Genomic DNA, 23,224 nt, shown 5'->3' with positions numbered 1-23,224 from the left:
GGAAACCTAGAAACAATACTTCGGTCAGAGGATGGGTCCCTACGGCATTGTCACACATTGTACACTGATGTAATGTGTACTGAAATAACCATGAAACATGAAGCTGGGGAAGAAATAAAGGGAAAGAGTCTATTAAAGGAAGGATCTAGTGTATACACCGCAAACGTGTTTTGCTATCGTTAAGGCAATTTCAGTGAGGTTTAGCCAATTTTGATCGTGTCCAGACACCATGATTTATAGGAACGTTAACGTGGTTTAATGGAGTACCCACTGCAACAGTCCAATAATAAAACATTGTTTTATTGAAATAATGTTTCACCTAAACTTGATGCTTCATATAGCATATCCAGTGCCTTGCTAAAGATTCCCCTCCCGCCACCTGTTTTGCTACCCCACAACCTGGAATTTCTCTGTTCTTTTTAGAGTTTGCATCAGTTCATATAAAGAACATGCCTACAGCTGTGAACATTTTGGTTTTCTTTTTATTGTAAAGCAGGCAACAAGTAGGACAAAATAACTGAATACTTCAGCTCCTCTAAAGTCAGTACTTTGTAGAACCTCCTTTTGGGGCAATTACAGCTGTAAGTCGCTTATGATAAGTCTCTGAGCTTTCCACATCTTGCCTCTGGGATTTTTGCTACAGGTGCTTCTGGCAAAATTAGAATATCATCAAAAAGTTAATTTGTTTCAGTTCTTAAATACACAAAGTGAAACTCATAGAGTCATTACAAACCTCAACATTAACAGAAATAAACACTTGAAATCAATCACTGCGTTCTGCTGGCACATCAAAACGCCGCATGAGCCACATCCGCATACAATACATGACAGCACATGTCCCTGCGTACACAATGTTAAAGATAGGTACGCAGGACCGATGCGGATGTATGCGGATCTGAAGGTAAGAAGTACGCAGCCCTATGCTGCATACACAAAAGTTGTGTGAAACCGGCCTTATCGCGCGTTTTTGCTGTCTGCCAATACATTAAGCCAAGACTGCAATTTGGACAGTGCGAGCAATCCATCCCCCTGTGATGTCCGGTCTGGAATGCAGATGGCCGATCAGATTAACCATTTCGCTGCATGAGTCGCCCTCATTAGTTTCACAGAATGTTTCCGCAGCTTGGTAGAAAACGGTCTGACTCTCTCTTTGGATGAGTGCGCTCCCCTACATGTGTCCGCTCCCCTACATGTGTCCGCTCTCCTACATGTGTCCGCTCTCCTACATGTGTCCGCTCTCCTACATGTGTCCGCTCCCCTACATGTGTCCGCTCCCCTACATGTGTCCGCTCTCCTACATGTGTCCGCTCCCCTACATGTGTCCGCTCCCCTACATGTGTCCGCTCCCCTACATGTGTCCGCTCTCCTACATGTGTCCGCTCCCCTACATGTGTCCGCTCCCCTACATGTGTCCGCTCTCCTACATGTGTCCGCTCCCCTACATGTGTCCGCTCTCCTACATGTGTCCGCTCTCCTACATGTGTCCGCTCTCCTACATGTGTCCGCTCCCCTACATGTGTCCGCTCCCCTACATGTGTCCGCTCTCCTACATGTGTCCGCTCCCCTACATGTGTCCGCTCCCCTACATGTGTCCGCTCTCCTACATGTGTCCGCTCCCCTACATGTGTCCGCTCCCCTACATGTGTCCGCTCTCCTACATGTGTCCGCTCCCCTACATGTGTCCGCTCTCCTACATGTGTCCGCTCTCCTACATGTGTCCGCTCTCCTACATGTGTCCGCTCTCCTACATGTGCCCGCTCTCCTACATGTGTCCGCTCTCCTACATGTGTCCGCTCCCCTACATGTGTCCGCTCCCCTACATGTGTCCGCTCCCCTACATGTGTCCGCTCCCCTACATGTGTCCGCTCTCCTACATGTGTCCGCTCTCCTACATGTGTCCGCTCCCCTACATGTGTCCGCTCTCCTACATGTGCCCGCTCTCCTACATGTGTCCATACTGTGTCAAACTGTTTAGAAGCCACATTCCCTTTTTACCGCATCCTTTTAAGTGGTTAAACAGCAAGGATCAGAGATTGGTTTACCACTGGAAACACTCTGGCACAGTGTGTGTGTGTGATATACCGTATGTGTATGTATATATAGATGTAGAGATATATATATATATATATATATATATATATATATATATATATATATATATATATATATATATATATATATATATATATATATATATATATATTATATTTTATATCACGACCTTACCAGGATATATTATGACTCCTATGATAAGGTGCAAGTTATTGGACCGCTGAATACCAGGAACAGCGGTGGATTGATCAGGGTAGTTATTTGTCTGTGGGCATTTTTGCCACCTATGTTTTGTACCCTGTATTCTAAAGTGCAGGGACAGCAGTGTGACCATCCTGCTCTGCTCTGACAATGGATGCATTGCGGTTTATTTCTAGTATATAAGTAAATAAAAATAGCGGCGCTGGTGCAGATGAAAGGGAGACGCAGCAGGTAATATTCTGTACCACACACAGAAAGAAATGAATAAATATATATAAAAAATACGTAAAACCTGCGCAGTCTGCTCTATATACACAAAAATCAAGTAATCACAATACGAAATTACCTGTCAGGTGAAGAGCGTTAATCGCATAGCAGTATATGTAAATGTTCAAACTCAGATAAGTGCAATTAGGAACTATAATGGAGAAAAAGAAATAGGAAAACGATATTAATAAATGGTTCCTATTACAAAAAAAGTGAGGATACTATTATAATATGTGCTAATATGATCGGGAGTGCACTATCAATCCTCCCAAAATACCAGCAAGAAAGGATAAAAATATGTTATAATAAATAAATAATATAATAATACGCTCCTGTGATTTAAACGCTATTAGTAAGGCACCCGTAACTGCCTGAAAATAAAGTCAATGTAGTAACAAGCGGGTACTTGTATATAAATCAATACAGACGTGGTGGCTGCACGTTCAGCCTCAGTACAGACCTGTAGTGTAGATAGGTGCCTTTAAGAATCTCCGTGATTGCTGCAAATGGACGTTGCTGAATGCTCGGCTTATAGATCCGGGAGTTTGCTTCTTCTAAGCGGCTTATGCAGGCGCTGTCCCGGCCGGTGACAAGCGCCTGTGCGGCCGCGGCTTGAAAGTCCTGATATGTTGCTTCGCAGGACCTGCAGTGACGTTCAGGTCACATGTTCTTCAATCACGTGGTGCCCCTGGAGACACTACGGATCGCAGTGGGAGCCAAAAACCAACGCGTTTCGGAATGACGCGGATTCCTTCATCAGGGTTGGCTCCCCCTGCATTGGAATGGCTATATATACCTGCGGTATGTCTCTCATAGGCTTAATTGAATGCAAATAGTTCCACCTCGTTATTCAGGCCTTTAGGTCTCAGGGTATCCATCTCGAAGATGTATTTAGTTTCTTCACGAGACATCTGACTAATAAAATCACCGTTACGCCAGTCTCGATATACCACCTTCATACCCACCACCTTTGTTCCTTGCAGGTGTCCTTCATGGTGGATTAAAAAATGTTTTGACAGTGGATGATCAGCGTATTTATTACGTATATTTCGAAGATGCTCATTTATTCTCTGGCTTAGGGCTCGTTTAGTGCGTCCCACATATTGTTTCCCACACGGACATTCAATAACGTATATCACCCCCCGCGTTGTACACGTTATAAAGTCCGTAATGGGGAATTCCGTGCCATTCCGTGATATCACCTGTTTCTGTTTGCTTAATTTTAGTGATTTACACATTTTGCATTTTTGGCACGGAAAGAAACCCTGGACAGTTTGTTTAAAGGGGCCCTTTGTTCTGATTGGGGGATTTGGATTCCGCACAGTAGGGGCAATTAGTAGGCCTAGATTACGTGCTTTCCTAAAAACAAAACGTGGGCATTCAGATAGTTTGTCTCCTATTGTATTATCCTCTTTCAAAAGGTCCCAATGTTTGTTTACAATTTTTCTCAAAATTGATATGTTTGAGTTGTATTGAGTGATGATAGGTATCACTATCTTAGATTGCTGTTTAAAGGGATCCTTTTCCTCCTTATTACTATCAGCGAGGAGTTTTGTTCGAGAGATTTGTTTAACCGTATTTTTAGTTAGGGTTAAAGCTTTTTTATCATACCCTTTATTTACAAACTTGTTGATGAGCATATCTGCCTCCCTGTCAAAATCTTCTATGTTAGTACAGTTACAATTTAATCTAATGAACTGGCTACGAGGAACATTTAGCAACCATCGTGGTAAGTGGCAGCTATTCATAGAAATAAAGCTGTTTGAATCAGTAGGTTTGATGTAAGTACGGGTTTGCAATTTTCCCTCACTGGCTGAGATGATAAGGTCCAGAAAATGTACATTGTCCTTACTAATATTTGATGAAAATTCAAGATAAATCTACCTACCTATAAATCTATCTACACTACAGGTCTGTACTGAGGCTGAACGTGCAGCCACCACGTCTGTATTGATTTATATACAAGTACCCGCTTGTTACTACATTGACTTTATTTTCAGGCAGTTACGGGTGCCTTACTAATAGCGTTTAAATCACAGGAGCGTATTATTATATTATTTATTTATTATAACATATTTTTATCCTTTCTTGCTGGTATTTTGGGAGGATTGATAGTGCACTCCCGATCATATTAGCACATATTATAATAGTATCCTCACTTTTTTTGTAATAGGAACCATTTATTAATATCGTTTTCCTATTTCTTTTTCTCCATTATAGTTCCTAATTGCACTTATCTGAGTTTGAACATTTACATATACTGCTATGCGATTAACGCTCTTCACCTGACAGGTAATTTCGTATTGTGATTACTTGATTTTTGTGTATATAGAGCAGACTGCGCAGGTTTTACGTATTTTTTATATATATTTCTAGTATATGAATACATAATTGATGTACATGTCTGTAGCTGCAGACAAGTGTCGCTGGATCCAGAGTCGTCATACACAATAGTACTGAGCTCCACTGTGCGCCTGGAGAATAGCGGGAAAGATGAGCTTGGTGCCACATTAAGCCGACATCAGACAATAAAATACTTTATTATCTGATTATAATTGCTGTAAATGCCCCATTTATCCTCCCAGCTGTATGTACCAGCATCTGATAACTGTATTGTAGGGCAATAACGTACAGATCTGTTACTGTTTGTATTGTGCTGGGATATTCTTCATCAGACGCCATGCAGGCAGCATTTATTTGCGACTAGCTGAAGAGCCCGGCGTTGCCTGGGCATAGTAAATATCTGTGGTTAGTTATAGCACGTCACTTCTCTTATTTTCCCATCACTCCTCTCATTTTCCCAATCACATCTTTAATTTTCCCTCTCACACCTCTCATTTTCTCCCTCACTCCTCTCATTTTCTCCCTCACTCCTCTCATTCCCGCCTAACACTTGTCATTTCGACCTCACATCTGTCATTTTCCGATCATTACACTATTTTCCCTCACTCCTCTCATTTTGCACTCACACCTTTTCATTTTCACCTCACACCTCTCATTTTCACCTCAGTATATACATGTTTGTCATCTCCCTTATATATAGTATACACCTGTATGTCATCTCCTGTATATAGTATATACCTGTATGTCATCTCCCCTGTATATAGTATATACCTGCTGTGTGTCATCTCCCCTGTATATAGTATATACCTGTATGTCATCTCCTCCTGTATATAGTATATACCTGTATGTCATCTCCTTCTATATATAGTATATACCTGTATGTCATCTCCTCCTGTATATAGTATATACCTGTGTCATCTCCTCCTGTATATAGTATATACCTGTATGTCATCTTCTATATATAGCATATACCTGTATGTCATCTCCTCCTGTATATAGTATATACCTGTAGGTAATCAGCTCCTGTATATATATATATATATATACCTGTGTGTCATCTCCTCCTGTATATAGTATGTACCTGTATGTCATCTCCTCCTCTATATAGTATATACCTGTGTGTCATCTCTCCTGTATATAGTATATATCTGTGTGTCATCTCCCCTGTATATAGTATATACCTGTGTGTCATCTGCTCCTGTATATAGTATATACCTGTAGGTAATCAGCTCCTGTATATATATATATATATATACCTGTGTCATCTCCTCCTGTATATAGTATGTACCTGTATGTCATCTCCTCCTCTATATAGTATATACCTGTGTGTCATCTCTCCTGTATATAGTATATATCTGTGTGTCATCTCCCCTGTATATAGTATATACCTGTGTGATCTCCTGTATTAGACCTCGTTAACACGTTATTTGCTCAGTATTTTTACCTCAGTATTTGTAAGATAAATTGGCAGCCTGATAAATCCCCAGCCAACAGGAAGCCCTCCCCCTGGCAGTATATATTAGCTCACACATACACATAATAGACAGGTCATGTGACTGACAGCTGGTGTATTTCCTATATGGTATATTTGTTGCTCTTGTAGTTTGTCTGCTTATTAATCAGATTTTTATTTTTGAAGGCTAATACCAGACTTGTGTGTGTTTTAGGGCGAGTTTCGTCTGTCAAGTTGTGTGTTGAGTTGTGTGTGGCGACATGCATGTAGCGACTTTTGTGAGATGAGTTTTGTGTGGCAACATGCGTGTAGCAACTTTTTGTGTGTCGAGTTGCTGCACACAACTTGCTACACTAACCTGTCACATGCAAGTTTTGCGCATGGCGAGTTTTGCACGTGGTGAGTTTTATGTCTGGTGCCTTTAGAGTATGTGCAAGTTTTGTGTGAGGCAACTTTTGCATGTGTTGCAAATTTTGTGCATGTGGCAATTTTTCCGCGTGTGCAAGTTTTGCGTGTGGCGAGTTTTCCATGAGGTGAGTTTTGCACTTGTGGCGAGTTTTGCGTGAGCCTAGTTTTTGCATGTGGCGAGTTTTGCGCGTGGTGAGTTTTGAGCGGCGACTTTTGTGTTTCGACTTTTATGTGGCGAGGTTGGTGTATGTGTGGTGAAATGTGTGCTGAGGGTGGTATATGTGTTCAAGCACGTGGTAGAGTGTGGCGCATTTTGTGTGTGTGTTCATATCCCCGTGTGTGGTGAGTATCTCATGTCGGGGCCCCACCTTAGCAACTGTACGGTATATACTCTTTGGCGCCATCGCTCTCACTCTTTAAGTCCCCCTTGTTCACATCTGGCAGCTGTCAATTTGCCTCCAACACTTTTCCTTTCACTTTTCCCCATTATGTAGATAGGGGAAAAATAGTTTGGTGAATTGGAAAGCGCGGGGTTAAAATTTCACCTCACAACGTAGCCTATGACGCTCTCAGGGTCCAGACGTGTGACTGTGCAAAATTTTGTGGCTGTAGCTGCGACGCCTCCAACACTTTTCATTTCACTTTTTCCCCATTATGTAGATAGGGGCAAAATTGTTTGGTGAATTGGAAAGCGCGGGGTTAAAATTTCACCTCACAACGTAGCCTATGACGCTCTCGGGGTCCAGACGTGTGACTGTGTAAAATTTTGTTGCTGTAGCTGCGACGCTTCCAACACTTTTCCTTTCACTTTTTTCCCCATTATGTAGATAGGGGCAAAATTGTTTGGTGAATTGGAACGCGCGGGGTTAAAATTTCACCTCGCAACGTAGCCTATGACGCTCTCAGGGTCCAGACGTGTGACTGTGCAAAATTTTGTGGCTGTAGCTTCGACGCCTCCACCATTTCTCTTTCACCTTTTTCCCCATTATGTAGATAGGGGCAAAATTGTTTGGTGAATTGGAAAGCGCGGGGTTAAAATTTCACCTCACAACGAAGCCTATGACGCTCTCAGGGTCCAGACGTGTGACTGTGCAAAATTTTGTTTCTGTAGCTGCGACGCCTCCAACACTTTTCCTTTCACTTTTTTCCCCATTATGTAGATAGGGGCAAAATTGTTTGGTGAATTGGAACGCGCGGGGTTAAAATTTCGCCTCACAACGTAGCCTATGACGCTCTCGGGGTACAGACGTGTGACTGTGCAAACACAGACCAATATATTGTGAACAAGCGTTCCTGCGACCATCCTGTGTAAACAGGAGCCAATCGCCTGATAAACTAGCAAAACGCTCATTCATCAGTTAAAGTGATTTTTAAGGTCGCTTTAAAAAAATTGTCCTTCTCGGCAGCACATCATCCTGCGCTGCCGACTACAGTGGTAGACTATGTGCTCTGAACTAACAATTACTGATTGCTGTTATACTGGATTTTTTCATATCCCCATCGGTTGCGTATCTATAATGTATGTTCCATGTGAGTAGGAAAATATTTACCAGTCGCTGCCGTCTGCCGTTTCCAGCGCAGCTGCAATAACTTTGCTCCATCTTGTGAGTGCAGCACTGACTGATACTCCCCCTCTTATTGTAAATCTATGAGCTTCGTCCTAAATCTTGTAGACTTACACTGAGAAGTGATTTCTGGTCCACACATCAAGCACTGGAGTGTACGGACTAGTCACAACTGCGAACACGGGATCTAGAGGAGGAGCGGCGCTGGAAACGGCAGACGGCAACGGATGAGGATCTTACTATGGAATCCATCACGAAGGAAGGTCCAGCTCCATGATATCCATAAAAATTATTTATTATTAGTAATTCATTAAAAATTGATACAATCAGCATAAATGTCACAAGCCCCCCCCCCCCCATATTTTCCAGTGCCTTTCTGTGCTTTTGTTAAAGTGCAATCCTAGCCCCCCCACTTTTACAGTTCCACCACGGCTTCAATCACCATCATTCCTAACTGCAGGAATACGTCAGCAGAGATGGACATACAGCGTTATCCATTCCCATGTCTGTCCTCTAAAAAAATGTATAACTAACACCGTACACTGAAATCAGTTGTACGTATCCACTGCCTAAAGTCTCAATGACTGTATGTAACAAAGTGGAAATATCGGAGCAGTTCACAACTTTCTTGTATCTTTTTCGCAATATGATTCTCGCTCAGACGTCAGTGACTTAGGCTACTTTCACACTAGCGTTAACTGCAATCCGTCACAATGCGTCGTTTTGCAGAAAAAACGCATCCTGCAAAAGTGTTTGCAGGATGCGTTTTTTCTCCATTGACTAACATTACGTGACGCATTGCGACGGATTGCCACACGTCGCAACCGTCGCGCGACGGTTGCGCCGTGTTTCGGCCGACCGTCGGCCGCAAAAAACGTTCCATGTAACATTTTTTGCAGCCGACGGACCGTCTTTTCCGACCGCGCATGCGCGGCCGGAACTCCTCCCCCACCTCCCCGCACCTCACAATGGGGCAGCGGATGCGCTGAAAAGCTGCACCCGTTGTGCGGCAGAGGCAACGCTAGCGTCAGTAACCTCGGCCCGACGCACTGCGACGGGCCGGGCCTGACGCTAGTGTGAAAGAAGCCTTAGTCCGACTTTTTCATCAATGATTTTATTCAGTTCCATCCTTTTTTTTTTTTTTTTTCTCTCTGATGAGAAATGGGGGGTGGGGGGGGAAGGGGTTTCAAGAATTCTTTTCCTTTTCTTTTTCAGGGACCCATAACCTGGCGTTGCTGATTTTGATCCAACACTCGGATCAGTATTGGGCATTTCTGTGCGATTTTTGTGTGGTCCAAACCTATAGACTATACTGTATGAAGTAGAAGTGCTTTCCGTAAAAACCCAGAACTTGGATGCAAAAAAACCCTGATGTCTGAATTAACCCTTAGGGTATGTTTCCACGTGCAGGAAACGCTGCGTGTCTGACGCTGCATAGAGCCGCAGCATCAGACACGCAGCGTCCAGATCTTACAGCATAGTGGAGGGGATTGAATGAAATCCCGTCTCCACTATGCGTGGTAACACGCACGCGGCGGCCCTGCGACTCCGGACATGCTGCGCGTCTTTTCAGATCGCAGCATGTCCGTATATCTTGCGGCGACGCTGCGTCGCCGCAAGATATAGCACAGGGCGCTATGGTGGGGAGCGATGATCCCGGATGTGTGCTATGAACACATCCGGGATCATCGCGTCCCAGAAGGGGGCGGGGCTTAGCGCAGAGCGGCAAAGCCGCTCCGACGATACCGCCGGCCATCCTGAAGGTGGACACATACCCTTACTGAATGTTCTAGCTCTGGCCAGAAAGCGTGCAGATTGCCGAGGTCCGGTCGGCCTACTGATATTAAATAAATAAAAAAAAATATGTATATAGCTACATTTTTTTTCCCCCGTTATGATTATGGCTTTTCAAATGGAAACCAAACGCCCCCATTATAGTGAGTAGGGTCCGTCTGGCGTAGTTTCCATCCTTCATAGAATGGATCTGTTTTTTTCTGCAGTTTTGTCTTTTCTTCTTCTTCATACTGAACTTCTGAGGACAGCACTGCGAAGATAGATTTTCCCAATAAGTGCTCCTCTGTCTTGGAGTCCCCCGATAGTGATTATTGTTAATGTACTGATAATACCGCTCCATTTTCCCTGGCAGTTTTGCTTGTGTTGCTTCCGCCTTGTAAAGTACAGATGTCTCTTTTACAACCGCACCTGTATCTTATTATGGAGGTAAATGATTAATTCTGTAATCTTAGATGGGCCTGTTCCCGCCGCACGCACCTGTGGGGCGACTGCTGTATACAGGCTCGGCCCATGATGTCATTGTGTGGCCAACGTTTCTATCGTTACAGGCCTGCAGTGTGCAAAGATTACATCCCGCAGACGGCGGCTCCAAGCTTTCATGTTGATGATAATCCAGGTGCAAGCTTTACTTTTCATTTTCATACTTTGCAGGTAATGTTTAGATGAAATTACAGTTTGGTTATAACTTCCAGCAGATCCCTGTTCTTACCTCTGTTGTTGCCTTTGGCAATGTAATATTTAGGCCTTATTCACACATCAGTATTTTCTCAGTATTTTATGCCTAAACCAGGATTGTCTCCAAATCACAGAATGGGAGTCTATCTTTCAATTATAGTTTTTCTCTATAAATTCCACTCCTGATGTTGGCAAACAAACTCTGATGCAAAATACTGACGTGTGAATAGGCCCTGAGGGTATGTGCCAACTATCTGGAACTGGCAGCGCCTTGGATGCAGCGCATGTTCACTGAGTCCAAAGCGCTGCTGTCTACTGAACGCAGGTGATTCTGAGTCGCCCGCCTGGGCCGTGGGGTACTCGGTATCGGGTCCTTCGGTTCACAGAGGTGTTGTAGTCCCTTACTGCCTGGGGCTTCAGATAAGGTCCTCACAGATGTTGTCTCTCTCTCTGTCCCCCGGATAGGCTAGGACATAACCTGTATGACTGGTGGCTTGAGGCTGTTTATAGGGACTCTAGCACTCCCTGGCCTCTGAGGGGTACCACCGTGCCTCCTGGGTGTTAGGTCAGACAGGTAACTTGGAGTTCAGCTATCCTGCCGGTCTCTGATATGTCATAGAGGTCCTTACAACCTCGGTATTCCGGCTACTGGTATCTGCACCTGAGAAGGAGGCAGCCTGCTCAGGGCTGGTCTCCCCCTGGTATTCTCTCTTGTGCTTTTTTCTTCTGCAAGCTCTCTGCAATGTTTTCGGCTTTCTGAATGTCTCTTTCCAGGAGCTGCTGCACAGCTCCGTGAACCCTGCTTCTCTCCTCAGACTGATCCAGTCTGTTTCCTGGCAAGAACCGACTGGACCTTCCTGGAACTGACTGACTTTCCCTACCGACTACCAGTTATATATTTATGGGGAGTCACCTAGTGAATAGGATCTAAAGCTCCCCGTGGTGCCCTGGAGTGTGAATGTGTTGTATGTTTGTGGTACCTGGTTACAGTTATCCCTTCTTGCCTTCAAGCGTAACATCACTCTCCCCGTGAGGGAAGCAATGCTACTGTGATGACCAGGACCCTGGGGCGCCACAATTCCACATGTGATCACTGAACCGTGCGGATTCACCGCATCTAATATATTGTATAGGGGAATTTCTCTTGCGGAGACCATCGTCTTCGCAAGAGAAGTTGACATGATGCAGTCTGGAGAGACGCGCTGCATGTCATTCTCCGCGGGTGAGCCGCAGTAGTCTCTGGACGCATAGTGGACATAAGATTTCTTGAAATCCCATCCACTATACTGTAACATCTGGAGGCTGCGGGTTGGGCGCTGCACAAGTAGGCTTAAAATAAGAAATTATCTCCTTGAGGATATTGGCTTGTAAAGAACTGTACTGAGGGCTCCACTAATATTAACCCCTCCTGTAACGATAAATATATTTGACATTGCATTACAATAGGTGGCGTCTGCAACATATTAGGAAAATAATCTGATGGCCCGGATTTTCCCCCTCCCCCCTCCTGCATGAGCGTGGGATTTTGGGAAACCTCATTCATGTGCATTGCACGGTGTGTTATGTGCATATTCTGCATGAAAATATGACCGCTAACATACGATGGGCGCAGAAGGCTAGAATGTGAGTGAGGAGATCCGATGACGAGGACCATTATAATTACTAGGAGGTTACAGTCATACACATTGCTGCAAGAAAAGGGGGTTGCCAATGTAAAAAGTGTTCCACACCTATATAATAATTAATATTATTTTTTACCGATTGTCACTCCCATTCTAACAGTGCCTGAGTCCCCTGGCTGTCCAGATGGGAATGTGAACTTTGCCACCAATTATCTATCCACAGGGTAAATGAAGTATCACTGCTGTGAATAGTGATTGGCTGCAGCAATTGCTTGTTGTTTCTGGACTGAGACCGTGACCGGTGCAGCCAATCACAGGCCGAAGTAATGATTCTTTTGTCACCTGTGTAAATGGTATTTGGCTGTGGTGGGCACATGCACTTCTGGGACTGACAGGGGGACCCAAGGCAGTATTAGCACGGGACCAGTAGGTACTGGGAAGGTGAGTGTCATCTGTTCTATTATTTTTAGTATTATGTTTTTGTGAGTTTTTTTTATATTTCTGTGTGTACTGGAAAAAACTCTGACCCATGTTATAATCCTGGACCATTTATTTATTTATTTTCCATGATCTAGTCTGGTGTTCGGAGCATGGTAGGGTAGCGGAGACAGGATACCAATCCATAGACGTTTTCCACGTAAATTTCCAGGCTTATGCGGCTTCATCCTGGAACAGATTCTCATGCGAGACGCACAAGACGGCTTATTGTTCATGAGCAGCAATTAATGCAGTCATTTGCTCCGAGCACAGGGATAGAAAGCGTTTTACAAGCAGATTTGCATCTGTCACGCTGGCGGCTAAACAACATGTTTTCTCGCAGGATCACACGGAGTACAGAGCTTCTTCCTGTGTAGAATGAGTCTGTAGTGGAGGAAATGCAGCGGAGGCTTGTATCCTGCAGGATGCCGGTGTACGGTGACCTCCTATACATTGCTCAGGTCCTGCTCATCGGGCCCACATTATTTTAGAATTAAAGGATGGGGGGAATGTGTCCCTTTCTGGTTTAATGTTCCTCCTTCCAGCGATGCCAACCTTCCTTACATGACAGGGCTGTCCGTAAATATAGGGCATTTTTCCCATCTTTTAATTTTTTTTTTAACGTGGGGAAACCTGTACAAATCATTGACTGTAATTTTCATTGTACAGTTCACCGCTTCGCCTTGACAGGCTGCAGGCAAAACTTGCAATCTTAATAACTTATGGTTTTTCAATGTATTCATTAAGAATGTTTTTGGTCCGTAAATTTTATTATAATCGGTTCAGAAAAAAAAAAGAGTTGGTAACCCTGCTTGTTTCATAGCGGCGTGAAAAAGTAGATTGGACGTTGATGTAAGACGCCAATAGTGATTGACAGAGTGAAGATGTAGCCAACAACCATGTACAAGATTCTGTCCGGACTAGGGGGCTATCGCCCTATTCCCGTGCAATAGGAATAATATGAAAAAAGCAGATTGATTGTCATTGGTATGATCTACACTGCGTGCTGAATTATTAGGCAAGTTGTATTTTAGAGGATTATTTTTATTATTGATCAACAACTATGTTCTCAATCAACCCAAAAGACTCATAAATATCGAAGCGTAATATTTTTGGAAGCTGGAGTGTTTTTTTTTTTTTTTTTTTAGATTTGGCTATCTTAGCAGGATATCTGTTTGTGCAGGTAACTCTTACTGTGCAGAATTATTAGGCAACTCAATAAAAACCAAATATATTCCCATCTCACTTGTTTATTTTCACCAGGTAAACCAATACAACTGCACAAAATTTAGAAATAAATATTTCTGACATGTAAAAACAACCCCCCCAAAATTGGTGACCAATATAGCCACCTTTCTTTATGATGACACTCGGCAGCCTCCATCCATAGATTCTGTCAGTTGCGTGATCTGTTTATGATCAACATTGCGTGCAGCAGCCACCACAGCCTCCCAGACACTGTTCCCAGAGGTGGACTGTTTTCCCTCCCTGTAGATCTCACATTTTATGAGGGACCACAGGTTCTCTATGGGGTTCAGATCAGGTGAACAAGGGGGTCATGCTATTATTTTTTCTTCTTTGAGAGCTTTACTGGCCAGCCACGCTGTGGAGTAGTTGGAGGCATGTGATGGAGCATTGTCCTGCATGAAAATCATGTTCTTCGATACCGACTTCTTCCTGTACCACTGCTTGAAGAAGTTGTCTTCCAGAAACTGGCAGTAGGTCTGGGAGTTGAGCTTCACTCCATCCTCAACCCGAAAAGGTCCCACAAGTTCATCTTTGATCCCAGCCCATACCAGTTCCCCACCTCCACCTTGCCAGCGTCTGAGTCGGAGTGGAGCTCTCTGCCCTTTACTGATCCAGCCTCTGGCCCATCCATCTGGCCCATCAAGAGTCACTCTCATTTCATCAGTCCATAAAACCTTTGAAAAGTCAGTCTTAAGATATTTCTTGGCCCAGTCTTGACGTTTTCTTATGTTTTTTGTTCAAAGGTGGTCCTTTATCAGCCTTCCTTACCTTGGCCATATCCCTGAGTATCGCTCACCTTGTGCTTTTTGTTACTCCAGTAACGTTGCAGCTCTGAAATATGGCAAAACTGGTGGCAAATGGCATCTTGGCAGCTTCACGCTTGATTTTCCTCAATTCATGGGCAGTTATTTTGCGTCTTTTTTGCCCAACACGCTTCTTGCGACCCTGTTGGCAATTTGCCATGAAACACTTGATTGTTCGGTGATCACGCTTCAAAAGTTTGGCAATTTCAAGACTTCTACATCCCTCTGCAAGACTTCTCACAATTTTTTTGGACTTTTCAGAGCCCATCACATCTCTCTTCTGACCCATTTTGCCAAAGGAAAGGAAGTTGCCTAATAATTAAGCACACCTTATATAGGGTTCTGATGTCATTAGACAACACCCCTCCTCATTACACATCTCCTCTGATTTACTTAATTGGTAGTTGGCTCTCAAGCATGAACAACATTGGAGTAGGACAACATGTATAAAAAGTATCTTGTGATCAAAATACAACTTTCCTAATAATTCTGCACACAGTGTATGTATGGTTACGCTGTGACATCTGCTGTAGAAATGCAAGTTTCTGATTTCTGCAGCCGTTTCTTGGGGAGGGGGAGGGAATCCTTTTGGGTTTGTCATAGGCAAATCTTGAACCTGTCATTATAGCTTTAATTGCCTACCCAAATGAACATGGCAGAATGTAGGATTGGGCATGTTAAATTCCAGATGCCCAGTCTTTCTAAACTGGGTTAGAGATGAGGAATATAAATATTTGCTGCCTTGGTCCGGGGTCCAGACCTCTGAGCTCAGCACCTGGGTGCATCATCACGTGTGATACCCAGTTAGGGAAGAGATGCCCAGGATGCAGGGCATAGAAATGAGGACCAGCTGCCACAGAGGACCGGATTGGATCCCAATTTAGCTCAGTACAAATTGAATTGCTTATCTCCAAACTGAGGTGCCTCTTTACACCTTGGATGGGTCGTGGTCAACCTTTCTATGGCTAAGACACCAAGGACATTCCGGGTCTGAAGAGTTTAATGAGGCTGAAGCTAAATAGAAAACAAGACCTCTTGTACTTTGATGATAACCGGTGCAAAGTTTTAGTCTTGGCACTCCTCCAGCCATCACTACCGGTGATCAGATACTTGGGAGACTTGCTAAGCTAAATGCACTAGAATTCTGCCACAATTTGTCCCAAAAGGCTGGTATGTGTGCCCATACCTTATCTACCCCCTTTTTTCTTTTTTTTTTTTTGTTTTTTTAAATGTGTATCCAATCACCAAAATTTTGGCTCATACTAAGCTAACCAGCAGGTGGTGGAAAGAAGCAACAAACCTGATACTACATGAACCACTATCAGAATTTTGCTACATTTTCAGACTGTCGGGTCTAAGTTGAGGTTGTCTAAAAATTAATAAATCAGCCCTGTTATGTTTCCTACATGTATAGACCTTGTGGTCATCAATGCAGGAACCGCTAAGGAGGAAGCGATCTTGGTGCAGAAGTGGGGTTAGTGAACAGAAATGGGCTCCGATGTTTTAGATTATGCACAAGGGGTTTTAACTAGAAATTGGGCTTTAATTTACATAGGCCATTTTATTATTATTATTAATTTATATGGCACCATTAATTCTATGGTGCTGTACATTAGACGGGGTTACATCAAAATACAAATATCACTTACAGTAGACAAAACTAACAATGGCAGACTGATACAGACGGGAGATGACCCTGCGCTTGCGGGCTTACCTTCTACAGGATTATGGTCAAGTAGACTGTAGGTCGGAGGTAGCAGTAGCTTCAATGATGTTGAGGTGGTCGTGTGGCCATTACAGGTTGTAAGCTCCTTTGAAAAGATGGGTTTTCAGGTTCCGTTTCAAGGATCCAAATGTGGTGGATAATCGGACGTGTTGGGCCACAGAATTCCAGATGATGGGGGATATTCGGGAGAAGTCTAGGAGGCAGTTGGGTGAGGAGCGAATAAGCGTGGAGGAGACAAGGAGGTGTTTGGAGGACCGGAGATTACGTGAGGGAAGATATTGAGAGATTAGTTCGGAAATATAAGGAGAAGAAAAGTTATGGATGGCTTTGTAGGTCAGTGTTAGTAGTTTAAACTACTACTAACCGCTAAATCTAATGGTCACTACTCCATGCTAATTCTCTTGAATCTCTCCGCAGCATTCGACACTGTGGATCATCAGCTCCTCCTCGCTATGCTCCGCTCCATCGACCTCAAGGACACCGTTCTCTCCTGGTTCTCCTCCTACCTCTCTGACCGATCATTCACTGTATCTTATGCTGGTTCCTCCTCTCACCTTCCCCTTACTGTTGGAGTTCCTCAAGGATCAGTCCTAGACCCCCTCCTCTTCTTTGTATACTGCCCCTATTGGACAAACAATCAGTAGATTTGGATTCCAGTACCATCTCTATGCTGACGACACCCAATTATACACTTCTTCTCCTGTTATCACGCCGACCTTTTTAGTAAGCACCAGTGATTGTCTTAGCGCTGTCTCTAACATCATGTCCTCCCTCTATCTGAAATTGAACCTGTCAAAAACTGAACTCCTCGTGTTTTCTCCCTCTATTAACCTACCTTTGCCTGACATTGCCATCTCCGTGTGCGGTTCCACCATTACTCCAAAGCAACATGCCCGCTGCCTTGGGGTCATACTTGATTCTGAGCTTTCATTCGCCCCCCACATCCGATCACTGGCTCGCTCTTCTTATCTGCATTTCAAAAGCATTTCTAGAATTCGCCTTTTTCTTACTTTCGACTCTGCAAAAAACTCTTACTGTTTCACTTTTTCATTCCCATCTGGACTATTGTAACTCTCTACTAATCGGCCTCCGTCTTACCAAACTCTCCCCGCTCCAATCTGTCCTGAATGCTGCAGCCAGGATCATTATTCCTCACCAACCATTACACCGATGCCTCTACCTTGTGCCAGTCATTACACTGGTTACCTGTTTACTCAAGAATCCAGTACAAAACTACTACCCTCATCCACAAAGCACTCCATGGCTCAGCACCATCCTACATCTCCTCTCTGGTCTCAGTCTACCACCCTACCCGTGCCCTCCGCTCTGCTAAGGACCTCAGGTTAGCATCCCCAATAATCAGAACCTCCCACTCCCGTCTCCAAGACTTTACACGTTCTGTGCCGATTCTTTGGAATGCACTACCTAGGTTAATACGATTAATCCCCAATCCCCACAGTTTTAAGCGTGCCCTAAAAACTCATTTGTTCAGATTGGCCTACCGCCTCAACGCATTAACCTAACTATCCGTGTGGCCCATTCAAAAAACAAAAACATAATTGGGTTCCTCGCATCATGTTTTCATACACTTTATGCAGTTAATAGCCCTCTGTGTCTGTACTGTTACATAATTAGGCAGTTAACTGGTTCATGCAGCTTTGCATGAACACCTGAGCCTTACACTATGGCTGGTCCGAATAAGTAAAGCAATTGTTACCATCCACCTCTCGTGTCTCCCTTTTTCCTCATAGTTTGTAAGCTTGCGAGCAGGGCCCTCATTCCTCTTGGTATCTATTTTGAACTGTGATTTCTGTTATGCTGTAATGTCTATTGTCTGTACAAGTCCCCTCTATAATTTGTAAAGCGCTGCGGAATATGTTGGCGCTATATGAATAAAATTATTACTATTATTATTATTATTAAACTGGATACGCTTGGAAATTGCAGTGATTTGCAAAGAGGGTAAGCAGGAGTGTAGCGAGGAGAGAGATTAATTAGTCGGGCAGCAGAGTTAAGGACGGACTGGAGGGGTGTGAGAATGTTAGAAGGTAGGCCACAAAGGAGGATGTTGCAGTAGTCGAGGCGGGAGATGATTAGGGCATGCACAAGCATTTTGGTAGAGTGAGGGTTGAGGAAAGGACGGATTCTGGAAATATTTTTGAGCTGGAGGTGGCGAGATCTTGGATGTGTGGTTTGAAGGACATAGCAGAGTCAAGGGTTACTCCGAGGCAGCGGATTACCGGGACAGGGGAGAGTGTGAATACATTTATTGTGATAGATATATCAGGTAGGGAAGGTGTGCGAGATGGAGGAAAGAAAATTTGTTCTGATTTGTCCACATTGAGTTTGAGGAAGCGAGAGGAGAAGGATATGGCTGATACACTCTGGGATTCTGGAGAGCAGAGAGGTGACATCTGGGCCAGAGAAGTAGATCTGAGTGTCATCATCATATAGATGGTACTGGAAGCCATAGGACTTTGAGTTGTCACAGGCCAAGGGTATAGATTGAGAAAAGAGGTCCTAGGACAGAGCCTTGAGGGACACCAACAGAGAAAGGGCGAGATGAAGAGGTAGTATGGGAGTAGGAAATGCTAAATGTGCGGTTGGAAGGTATGAGGAGATCCAGGATAGGGCGAGGTCTTTGACACCAAAGGAAGAGAGGACCTGTAGTAGGAGGCAATGGTCAACTGTGTCGAAGGCAGAGGACAGGTATAGAAGTAGGAGTATAGAGAATTGTCTGTTCGCTTTGGCTGTATGTAGGTCGTTAGTAATTTTGGTCAGGGCAGTCTCCGTGGAATGGTGGGGATGGAAGCCAGATTGAAGAGCTAGTTAGATGCAAGGTGAGATGAAAGTTCAGGATGTGCTACTCAAGGAGTTTGGAAGCAAATGGGAGCAAAGAAATGGAGCGATAGCTGGACATAGCGCTCGGGTCAAGGGAAGGCTTTTTGAGGTTAGGTGTGATTGTGGCAGAGGGTAAGGTACCAGAAGTTGGTGATAGACTAAAGAGATGGGATAAGTGTAGTGGTGAGGTTGGGGAGGAGATGGGATGGGGTCAAGTGCACAAGTGGTGAGGTGTGATTTGGAGAGAAGATGAGCAAGCTCGCCTTCAGTGATTTTGGAGAGGGAAGTTATGGGGTTAGGGCATTGGTCTGGCATACAAAGGGGTTTTGGTATTCGAACAGCAAAGACTTGCCTTGTTTGGTCTATCTTATTTTTGAAGTGTGTGGCAAAGTCCTCGGCAGAGATTAGGGAAGTTGAAGGGGCAGTGGTGGGCGGAGAAGGGCGTTAAGTGTTGAACAAATGTTGTGGGCTAAGGAAGATACAAGGATTGTGAAGCAGACCTGTTTAGCAGAGGTGAGAGCGGATTTGAATGCGAGTGTTGCTTGTTTGAGTGCAGTGAAATCATCTTGCGAATGTGTTTTCTTCCAACGCTGTTCTGCAATTCTGGATACTTGCCAAAGCTTTTTAGTAATGTGATTGTGCCAAGGTTGTCTATTGATTCGTCGCACTCTGCTATGCATTTAATCGTTGTCCAGTGGGTACCCTATACGCACTGAATGGAGGTGTGTGGCATATCAGAAATATGTGGCTGTTACGTGGTTAGGCTCCATTGCTGGCACATGTGGGCACCCAACCAGTACGTGACCCTTTTTGTAACTAGGTTTTATAAAGCTGGATACAATGCAACTTTTCAGATACATCTAGTCCCCCACAAAGCTGCCCCACTCCTGCACACTCCTGCTTGGTTTTCTTTTCTAACAAAAGACCCCTTGTTTGGCATATTAATGCAGAGCCGAGTCGTCCCCTAACCTCTTCCACCTATAGGCACCTCTTGTGCATAATGGCGCTTCTGGCCCCAGGTTGCTCCTGGGACTCGCTTGCTTTTTGCTCTCTGCTTCTGGGCCTCCCTTTGCCACTTTCCTGCCATTTTAACCAGACACCTGAAAAGTGACATTATCCCATTTACGTTACAGAGTTCACAGTTGGAAGAAAATGAGACTGAAGTGTTCTGCTGCCAATGTGAAGACACAGAGCTCTTAAACGGTACCAATGTACGTAGGTATACATATTAGCATAGACTGCTTCTTATTTCTTCCCCATTAGGTTTTTTATTTTTTTTTATAAATCTTATTGCAAAAAAAAAAAAGTTTTTTTTTTATCAGCTTGTTAAAGGAATTTTCCTCTCCTCAAAAATCCGAATGAAAGCTGTAAATTTACACACCAAACATTGCTTTCCTACTGTTGCTTCAGTGCTGCAACTCCACTACTACTTCACCGGTCTGCAGCAGGATCATTCTGTCTGCAGCACTTGACCACTGCAGCCAATCACTTGACTTGTTCTGACTGCTGAGCCTAGTGTCGGTCACGTCCTTTAGACTGGACATTACTGCTGCCTTGGTTTTATTATATCGGATATTCTCTAAAAGTTTACAAAGGTTTTCTCAACATTTTAAAGCGTTTTATAATTGCGAAGTGTCTGAAGACCAGCAGCTGTGCAATATACTGTACGTATCAAAAATCTTGAGATCGTAGAAGAATTTTCATGTTATTGTGTACCTCTCCTTGGCTAGGTCACGGTCCACTTCTGTTGTCTCAGTAGTGGCTGATCTCCTAGGTGATGAGGGCAGCGCTTACAATCTATTTTGCTATAGATCAGCCACCTTCAGTGTCCTTGCGCTCTTCTGATGCTGTGGAGGCAACCTGCCACCCTGAAGACTTTTATTAACGTAAGACTTATTTTTTTGAAGAAAATGTATTGTAGAAACAATACATGGTGCAACAATTAAAGAGGGAGAGGGGGATAACCCACCAAAAGACGGAAAAAAAAGGCCATAAAAAGTTCTTATTTTATTGAATCGTAATTAACAAAATCACAAGTCAGGACAGACCAAAGGTAAAAATTACATCCCGTATATATATTCCGTTAAACATGCAGGGGCACAGTGGACCACATGGGCAGATCATATCATCAAATTTCCAAGGGTGCAACAACATTATCCAACATAGTAGATTGATTAGATGAGATAATGCCAAAACACAATCATTGTCAGTGCAAAACATCATGTCACATAACCGGTCAGTACCTGATAAATCACACCCGATCAGCCCAGCGGTACACCTGCCCGATTATTTTGATCAGACTTTAATTAGTTAGTTCAGTTTGCTCAAGTGTCATCTATTGTTCTCGTACGTGTAGAAGGAAAAGACCCGGACCAGGCCAACCTACTGTGTGACGGATCCGGAACTGTCAGGGTTGTCACCCAGGTTTTCTGAGGGAAAGCTTAAAGCCCCGGACCGTCCTCTGCACCTAGGAGTAGGGGGCGTGGCTAAGATAAAAGGGCCACAGCGCGCAGCAAATCAGTTAGTTGCAGTGGGAACGGGCATTGCGCAGGAGGGCAGTGTCAGGGCTTCAGCGGAGGGGCCAACTGCCAGAGCGGGCAAAACCCAGCAGAGGCTAAAAGCTGTTAACAGAGACTGCCGACGACGTACCTGGTCCCCGCTGACATCGCTGACCGTGAGTGACAGGACGGCCAGTCAGGACATAAGCCTGCGCGCGCACCGATGGGAGAATTGGGACACCCACTGTGAGGGGTTTCCCTTTGTACCTGAATGGAGTTGCTCATTGTGCCTGTACGCTGACAGGGGGAAAGACTGTCCTCTGTCCAGCTCATCGTTTCCTGACACACCGATCACCGACTGGATCACAAGGAATCACCGTCGCCGCCAAGAGCCAAGACGTCATCTTTTCCAGGACTACACTGGACCACGAGGAATCACCACCGCTGCCAGGATCCAGGACACCATCTTTTCCAGGACCATACTGGACCCCTTATGCGCCACTGCTTTGGCGCCAACGTCCACATCCTGAACTAACCGCATTCTGAAGTCGTCAGACTGATAAGTTTGCTATCCTTGAACTTCCTACCCTATGCTTCACACCCGCTTCCCCTGAGTTACGTCCCCTGTGTTCCTTTATATTTTTTTTATCTGTTTTCTCCCTGCGAGGAGTATACCTGTTAAATTAAACCCCACGTTAACACTTGCTCTGCCTCCGACCTGTTACTGCATCTTCCTACCTGCTCACACTTGGCGTAGTCAGCTGGATGCAGTCTACTGGCACGGAGGGGGCAGACAAAGCATATGGGGAGAGCCCTAGGTCCAGCATTTCCCTGGGGCAATGTTAAACAACCTACCTAAATTTAATGGGAGTAACACCATGTTGTGGAGCTGGACTGAATGTATTAAAGGGATGATGAGAATGCACTCTATGATACCCGCCCTACAGGCAGAGGCCCTGGAAGGGGAGGCGAGTGATTCAGTGACGCTACGGCTCCCCAGACAGCGGGATATGCTTGACAAGGTGTTGTGTATACTGGAGGAAAATGTAGGAGCGTAATGGTGTGCACTCAGGTCAAAAACGAGGAGGTGCTGGCAAAACAGACCATGTGGTCCAAATAGTCATATACCAGAAAATTACCGCACACTAAGAATTGGTATGATGCAAAAAATTATAACATGAGTTTATTGTGTTAACAAACAAAGTTGCCACCAAAAGGTCCGTGTAGACAGAAACCCAACGTTTCGACTTT

General features: G+C 44.3%; 1 protein-coding gene across 2 annotated transcripts in view; it reads left to right on the top strand.

Annotated features, from left to right (window-relative positions):
* The window catches only part of SSH2 (slingshot protein phosphatase 2), a 234,243-nt gene that overhangs the window by 48,743 nt on the left and 162,276 nt on the right, over nucleotides 1-23,224 (top strand). The window contains exon 2 of one of the 2 annotated variants that reach the window (XM_069761157.1): nucleotides 20,609-20,686. The exons of the other annotated variant lie outside the window; for it this stretch is intronic. Within the exon in view, the coding sequence (XP_069617258.1) occupies nucleotides 20,609-20,686 (78 nt within the window). The remainder of the gene's footprint in view (nucleotides 1-20,608; nucleotides 20,687-23,224) is intronic. 2 annotated transcript variants of the gene reach the window in all.

The sequence above is a fragment of the Ranitomeya imitator genome, chromosome 3 (assembly GCF_032444005.1).
Source record: "Ranitomeya imitator isolate aRanImi1 chromosome 3, aRanImi1.pri, whole genome shotgun sequence".
NCBI classification, from domain to species: Eukaryota; Metazoa; Chordata; class Amphibia; order Anura; family Dendrobatidae; genus Ranitomeya; species Ranitomeya imitator.
Note: the sequence above shows the minus strand (reverse complement) of the source record. Positions and strands in the feature narration are given on the sequence as shown.